Source organism: Lactuca sativa, chromosome 1 (genome assembly GCF_002870075.4).
Source record: "Lactuca sativa cultivar Salinas chromosome 1, Lsat_Salinas_v11, whole genome shotgun sequence".
Lineage (NCBI taxonomy): Eukaryota > Viridiplantae > Streptophyta > Magnoliopsida > Asterales > Asteraceae > Lactuca > Lactuca sativa.
Genome location: NC_056623.2, coordinates 46,043,551 through 46,051,807, shown reverse-complemented (window position 1 = coordinate 46,051,807; position 8,257 = coordinate 46,043,551). Strand labels below are relative to the sequence as shown.

General features: G+C 36.5%; 1 protein-coding gene and 1 non-coding gene across 2 annotated transcripts; both read right to left on the bottom strand.

The window, feature by feature from the left end:
* Positions 1-2,717: 2,717 nt before the first annotated feature.
* On the bottom strand, positions 2,718-2,799 carry TRNAS-GCU (transfer RNA serine (anticodon GCU)). The gene has a single exon. It is a non-coding gene; the product is annotated as a tRNA-Ser (tRNA).
* Positions 2,800-3,275: 476 nt separating this feature from the next.
* LOC111882137 (cation/calcium exchanger 4) lies at positions 3,276-5,714 on the bottom strand. The gene has a single exon (XM_023878504.3). The coding sequence runs from the start codon at positions 5,218-5,220 to the stop codon at positions 3,364-3,366; it is 1,857 nt and encodes a 618-aa protein (XP_023734272.1). The 5' UTR covers positions 5,221-5,714; the 3' UTR covers positions 3,276-3,363.
* Between the last annotated feature and the right edge of the window lie 2,543 nt (positions 5,715-8,257).

Genomic DNA, 8,257 nt, shown 5'->3' with positions numbered 1-8,257 from the left:
CTTTCTCTTTTATTGTGATCTTATACACTCATAAAGGACTACCTTTGTTTGAATCATCACCATTTGTTCCAAAATGTATGATATTTTATTGCAGTGTTGATTTATAGCATGATTATGGTTTAAATTTTCTGGTTTGCACATTTGCTTACAAAATGATGAAAGAACTTGCGAATATCCCAGAGAAGTTGTTTAAGGCTATAATCTTACAATCATCAAGTCCTTAATTTGTGCATTAAAACTGATTTTTGTTCAAAAATACTTTGTATAGTTGATAATGTGGATCAAATTACTTATAAATAAGGTTATAAAAGTTGTTGAATGGTATTAAGTTGGTCACTAGGGGCTGAAGATTAGTTCGGGATCTTAAATTGTAAATTAATCAAATTTTAAATAAATAAGTAAACATAGAGGAATTTACGAAAATGACCAAAATTCTTAATAACTTAGATCTTCCCATTCAATGGACGCCACGAAACTTGTCTGTGGCCAAGGTGGCAAGCCTTGCCACCATGAGTGTGCACACTATCCCGGCGCCTTGTTGTGGTCGTGGTCACTACCACATTTGAGAACGGGACTTCTTCTCTCTTGTAACAATCTTCTCGTTTCTCTTCTTTCTCTTTTTCACAGCGGTAAGTGTACTGGTGCGTTGAGAATATATCAAAAGGCCTTAGCTAAAGATAGTAAAAAATATTAGCATTTATCCCAAATAACCAATGAAACCACCGATGGGTTAACTTGTCTACGGTTTCGTCAACTTGTATGTAGTTTCGTCAACTCACCTGTGATTTCTTTGTTTGACTCGGTAACTCATCTATGATTTCGTCAAATGGGATGTGGTTGCGTGGCCCACCTACAGTTTTGCAGCCCATTAGCCTGATATATTTAAACCCTAAAAAAATCTACCTCAATTCACACTCCCTGATACGGGAATCAATTTTTTGATGGCCGAAGATGTTTCGCAAAACAAAGTTTCAAGTAATCTTATATATAGTGTATTTTTTTTATATAATTGTTTATTATTATTATTATTATTATTATTATTATTATTATTATTATTATTATTATTATTATTATATATGTTGAAATTTAGAAGTAATACGTATGAACTTTGTCCGGAAATCAGAAAAAATAAAGAACAAAACCGCAAATGGCATGGCCATCTGCGATGGTATAAGTCATCAATGACGAAATGTGCATCAACAACTTGTACATTTGCAGATGACTTGAGAGGAAACCGCATATAGCTATATGCTATCTACGATTTTGTGTCTTTGAAAATAGGCAAAGTGAAATTTTATTTTATAGATAACACGAAAATACAGGTGATGGCGATTCCGCATACGAGTTGACAAAACCATAGATGTGTTCTCCTAATCTATATTTTATTGGCTATTTTTGGTTAAGCCCTATTTTTTTTTTGGTTAAGTCCAATGTTTTAAAAATCGGTTTTTTAGTTGAACCGGTATGGTGGTCAATTGCCGGTTCAACCAGTATGATGGTTGGTTTTCGGTTTAACAGGTTCGACTGTTGGATCAACCTGATTTCTAGAATCACTCCAAATACATTACAAAAACATATAACGATAAGTTTTACATCAATTCACATATATCAAAAAGAAAAAAATAAAGTATAATGCTGAAACGAAATATAGTTTTAGATGAGTACAAACATATTAAAAGGCTTTATAACATTTACTATGTGTTTTTATTCAATTTAAAAATGTCTATATAGACCTGAAAAGATCACTAAAGTTTTTTATGCAAATTGTTTCATTTCTCTGTATTTTTATTCCATTTAACTGGTTTAACGAGGTTTTTGTTAAAAGGCTGATTCGTTCCGATCCAGAAATAGACATAAAACCGGTTTAGTTGAATCGATCTCTTCCATAGTTCGCGGTTTGACCGACCAGTTCAAATCGGTTTTCAAAACATTGGTAAGTCATTAAGAAACTAACCCATTTTTGTAAATTTCTCATAAATATGACTAATATAATAACAAAAATAGATAAATACAACTAATATCATGGTTCTAAAAAGTTCGCCATGACATGACATGACTCTAAGGTTTGTAATTGACGTTACGCTTTGAGAAAATGATGTCTTGAGCCATATATGTATAAAGAAAATGAATAATAGTATACAATATATATGAAATTATAATTATATACAAAAATTCTGTCTTACGTCACACCTTAACAAATGTCGTGACTCCCCACGGTTCATAAAACTTAAGACTTGACATTGCGGCTACAACACGCCAGGTTATTTCGAACATCGACTAATATCATAACAAAACAAGTTAATATGACTAATAAATCACTAATACTTATTTAAATAGTGTTTTTTAGATGAAACTTCTTCAAGATCGAGATGTTAATAATTCATCGGCTTCGACAACTTCATCAGTGCTAGTCGGTCGCATACCGTTTAAGAAATCAGAGACTAGTCGGAATTTTTACAACAATGTTTATAAACAAGTTGATGTTTGTTGTGTGTATTATGATGTCGTAAAAAAACACATTTAATAATTAAACAAGTCATGAGTTGAATGAATTAAAACAGCAAGAAATTGTTACTATTATTTTTGTAACAACCAAATTACATTTAATTTCTATGAATATACTTAATCGTATTAATAATATGTAAATTTTGACAAAGAAATTTGTTTCCATAAAAAGTTTCTGAAAATAGCGAAACAAAGAAAAGGAAAAAACATTGCGACGCCTGAGAGATTCGAACTCTCGCGGGGAAACCCCATGTACTTAGCAGGCACACGCCTTAACCACTCGGCCAAAGCGTCGCTTGTTGATTACATCGAATAACTTAATAATATATTCTTTAGTTTCTGATTGTAATTAGAGATTAATGCCAAAATTTCTCCCGATTTTGGGTATATTAATGAGCTCCAAACAGATAGCGAATCAAATTCGAGTTTATATTTCGAAACCCATGAAATGTGTTTGCATTATTTCACATAGTTCTAATAAAAAGATTTCCATGGTTGCTTTACTACCATAGTTCTAACTATTATTTATATGCTTTTCAAACTTCCTAAGTGAGTTGAAGCCTATCTCAGCTCATTCGCAACCATACTCCAAAACAATTTTGTGTATTTTTCATCTTAAACTTGCATTCCAATACATGATTTTCAAAATAGCAAAAACACTAATTGCATCCAAATGGTAATATACATATTTAGATACAAGTTTCCATAGTCAACTCAAGTGCCAAAAACAAGACAAACATGACCAAAAATCAACAACTAATACAACCAAATACCCAAAATTATGTCCGAATTCTATACTACAATCTACATTACAAACTGTGCAACAGAAATCATTCAAACACATGTGATTGTTAATGTCTACAATTTACTTAAACCAGCCAATGATACAATCCCCATTGCACCAGTCAACCTTACAAACAAAAAAACCAAATAAATCCCAACAAGACCTGTTCCCAACATTCTATTAGGCCTCATATCATTTCTCAAAAGTACAAAAACAGCCCAAACAAGCCCTAAAATCAGAAACCCCATCGTGTAATAAAGACTGTTATCTTGTGGAACACTATATGACACTGGTTTTGCAGACCACGCCCCAATCAACAATGAAACTCCCAAACCCGCAAGTGTATTGAACATGGGACCCGCATAGCAACCCGATAAAGCAATCTGAATTCCATCCCCACCATCTAAAGCCAATGCAACATTTGACACCAAATCCCCCATTGAGTTCCCCCAAGCTAATACTGTAAGTCCAAGAATTGAAGGGTTCACTTGTAAAAACACACCAAATCCAACTAATAACGCGACTAATTCGTTTGCAATCAAGTAGAACCAAACTATACTCATAAGAAACCCACCCAAAACCCATGGGAATTGGTACCTACGTGGCGGATGATCTGGCCTTGTGTAGAGATATGATAACATACCAAGGGTAAAACCGACAATTACTCCAAGAATGTAAACAACATTCTTGCTTCGAGAAGTTAAACTCTCTTGGGTGTTGTATATGAAAGAAAGAAGAATAGGGGACAATGAGGCACTTGCAACTGCATATGGTTTTGACCATGTTTCCTCTTCGAGTAATGGAATGGTCAACCTTCTTGGAAAAGTCAACGGGAAGTTGAGAAGTGACCATATGTTAGTTAAAGAGAACCATGGTTGATCAACCTCGATGGCATCATCATGCCATCCCCATAAATGTCTTTCTTGATTTGAATATATTGCAACATTGGAAGCCCACATCCATTCGGGTAAAGAATTGGGTAACTGTGGACCATTGAAATCCGTTTCAGCATCAAGTAAAGAACTTTGTATGTCATCATCTTGATTCGATCTTGAAAAGATACTAAGTGGAAGCAATGGTGTGACAGAATCCAATTTTAGCCTCTGAACATGTTTTTTAAGGATTTCATTTGTGGCGATGAAAACAGCGTATATTATGTATATGGAGACGAATGCGATTGCAGCAAAGACTGTAACTTTACCAATGATTAGAATCAAGAAAAGGAAGAGTAGTGTGAAGAGGAAGAACCCAATGTCTCTGAGAAATGCTTTTTTGTCAATTTGGACTTGTTGATCTGCTACACAAAGAGAGACGATTCCAACAACAATGGAAGTGACAAATACTGCACCTCCTAATACACTGTTGAGACCCACTTCACCATTGTCACGTCCCACAAAAGCTGCAATACTTGCAAATACATCAGGGGCTCCATTACCAAGAGGAAGAAGAGTAACCCCAGCAACAGTTGGAGATAAATTCAAGAGACTTGAAAGCTTTTGTAAGGAGAAACAGAAGTAATCTGCTGCTGTGTTACCCAAAAGGTAGAACAATGCTATGAGCCATAGAACCAAAAGTATAGCACCGAATGCACCTTCATTGCAGTCGCAATAGTAGAAGCTTAAGTAGTCAAAAAGTCCATCAGATGAGCAATCTGGATTCGCTTTTAAGAACTCACAGCTGCTTGGATAACCCTGATGATCCACCAATCCAGTACAGATTCCAGGGCTAGTATTTGTTAGAGCTGATGAGTTTGCATTTAGTTCAATCGTAGACCTACCTCTTGAACTCCATTGAGCATCGCGAAATGGAACTTTCTTCGATATATTGAACTGAGTGTAAAAGAGGGCTATAAAAACCAGGGTAAATGTAGCATTGAGAATTTCACGAAACCGGAGACGTATGCTACCTAGATTATTCACAAACTGCATCATTCTAGTATTATCTTTACACCTTTAAGAATGAGCAACAGAGCGGATGATCGAAACCCTAACACAAGTATTCCTCGGGACTAGGGTTTCGATTCATGTCGGAAAATCAAGTATTTGAAAGAGGAAAACGGAATATTCGGAACAAATGCTGAAGGAAGCTTAATTATACCCAATTTATTGGGGAAAAGGATGAATGTATGAGATTCAGTCTTACCGGAGAATTTTCAGAGGTATATAGGGTTTACAGATGACCCTACAAAGAACGATTACAGCTCTAAGAAGACACGGATTCTTGCGGTGTTTTATCTCGGGAACAGACCATTCGGATCGCCGGGAATCGGATAATTATCGGCGATGAATGGCAAACCTGGTAAATTTTGTCAGAGCTCGATTGCATGAAGACATGAAGTTGTATTTCTTCAGGGATTCAGGGATTCAGGGATTGACCGGTGGGTTTTGTTTGTTTTACAAATTAAACCAGTTCCTATTTCCAGTTGTACCCCTCATGACAAACAAACACAAATGTAAGTATGTAACAATAATAAGATATAGGGAAAATGACTTGTAAGACTAACTAAGTATTAGACTTGTACAAAAAATATCATTGAATTTTTTTTTTACATATATCACCAATCAACTATAGTTTTTGTACACATATGACCATTAAACTTAAACTTCATCTTCGTTCAAAAAATATCATTATGTTACCGGTAATAGTAGGTCACCAGCCACGTAACATGCCACGTGGCATGTCATGTGGCTGCTGACGTGGATTTTATTGTATATTATGTACACATTATAACATTAAACTATTTTTTGTACACATTATACCATTAAACTTTTTTTTTTTGTGTACATTTTACCATTAAACTTTTTGTACACATTTTACCATTAATCTTATATAATTTATTCAAAAAATATCATTTCAAAAAATACATATTTTTACATAAAATGAGTTTTCCATCACCTATTGTGACTCCTTGATTTTGTAAGGTTTGGGGGAAACGGTTTGTTTTTTACAATGATACTAAGGACATTCTTTTACAACTACATTGTGAATTTATGTTGGTCATACATCAATTGAAACCCACAAAGTTTGAACTTGAGACTTTTATATGGAGCGACGAAGAAATACCCAATTGTTCATTATTTTAGCTAATGTCTAGTAAACATATTCTTATAAGTCATTTTCTTAGGAAACTACGTTCGAGGCACACTTATAAACTCATGAAACATTTTGTACATGTTACCTTATTATAATCCCCCTTCTTCTTGATTATGATTGATGATTAAAGAAGTGCATTGAAATTATGTCGTTGTTAACCGATAGGAAGATGACTTATAATGATAAGTTTACTAAAATTTAGAAAATCAGTAAAATCCACATCAGGTGATGGAAAACCTACTTTTATGTAATGATATGTATTTTTTGACATGATATTTTTTTCAATATATTATATAACATTAATGGTAAAATGTGTACAAAAAAATTTAATGGTAGATGTCACCAACACTTTTCGTACCAGACGTTGTCTCGAAAGGAGACAAGATCTGGCTTACTTCCTATCTCCTGAGGGATAGAGCATGAGATTGATAGGAAGAGGTTGGTAATGAGTTGAAGGATGATGTGGTTGATGCTATGTCATGGGATGACTTCCAGACCAGATTCTGGGCAGAGTGTGCCCAGGCGATTGAGGCGCAGCAGTTGGCGCCAGAGTTGTTAGATCCTCACCAAACGAATGAGACTGTGGCAGAGATCACTGCCAAGCCTCGGGAAAGAGCTTATATGGTACCACAATATGCAGTAGATGAGGAAATGAAGAAGGAAAGTTATCAGGACATACTGTAGAATGATAGCAGGGAGATCATGAGTATCTCGGGGTGCAAGACCCTGAATGATATGACTTCTAGAGCTCGAGAGCGGGATATTGACTTGGAGCACATTGTTAAGAGGGAACCAGATCAGTTGCTTATAGTGAAGGGTCTCGGGAGGAGACCGTAGATTTCAGATCAGCTTCTGAGAGGCCAGCGGGGTCAGAATCGGTGCAGCACTTGTGGGAAACTGCACAAGGGAGCCTTTCGTTCCAAGGGTTGAGCAAGTGTACCCTGAGTTATCCTTGGTTTGTGTCCGAATTATATTTTCGAGGGGTGTCATATGCCAATTGCATGCCAAGAAGTATTAGCGAGTAGTGATAGAGCATTTCCCAAATGACGGGATTGGGAGGGTATAGTGTCATCTTGGTTTATTCCACGACTGAGGAGCAACACGAGAAGCACCTGAGGGAGGTGCTAGAGACTTGAGGAGGGAGAGAATTTTCGCAAGGTTCTCTAATTGTGAGTTCTGGTTGCGCGGGGTGCAATTTCTTGGGCACCTTGTCAATCGGAAGGATATTTTAGTTGATCCGGCCAAGATAGAGGCCTTGATACAGTGGGAGATTCTGAGGTCTTCAATTGAGATTCGGAGCTTCCTAGGTCTAGCGGGTTATTACCGGAGATTTATTCGGATTTTTTTTAGAAGTTGGGTGATCTTTTGGATTAGCTGGTGTTGAAAACACTAGAAAGGGTAAGTGTGGATCTAGCAAATTAGTCATGGGTGGTGATAAGGATTGGGAATTCTTCCAGTTTTGTGTGCTGTAGGGCACTAGCTGAATCAAAGTGGGGGAGAATCACCCAAGGATTCAGAAGCAGGAGCAGTTTTGAGACTAGGATAAGTTTCACATCCTTATTGGGAAGGGAGACAACCCATGTGGCTGTATGGTTCGAGGAGAGTGTGAGATGGAAGTTTGGAAAAACTGGCCAATGATGATATCGCATTCTCGGAATGTTTACTAGCAGGATTTAGGGAATCTGGTTGGGGATCCCAATCAGGACACGAGTTCAGCTGAGTGCGGGGCAAGCGCGTGTTCGATCCAGTATTAGAGTGTTGTAAGCCTGCGAGTGTAGCCATAGCATTCACTAGCAGTCAAATAGCATCAGAGTGTTGTAAGTTTGCGGGTGTAGCCGTAGCATTCACTAGCAGTCAGATAGTATCAGAGTGTTG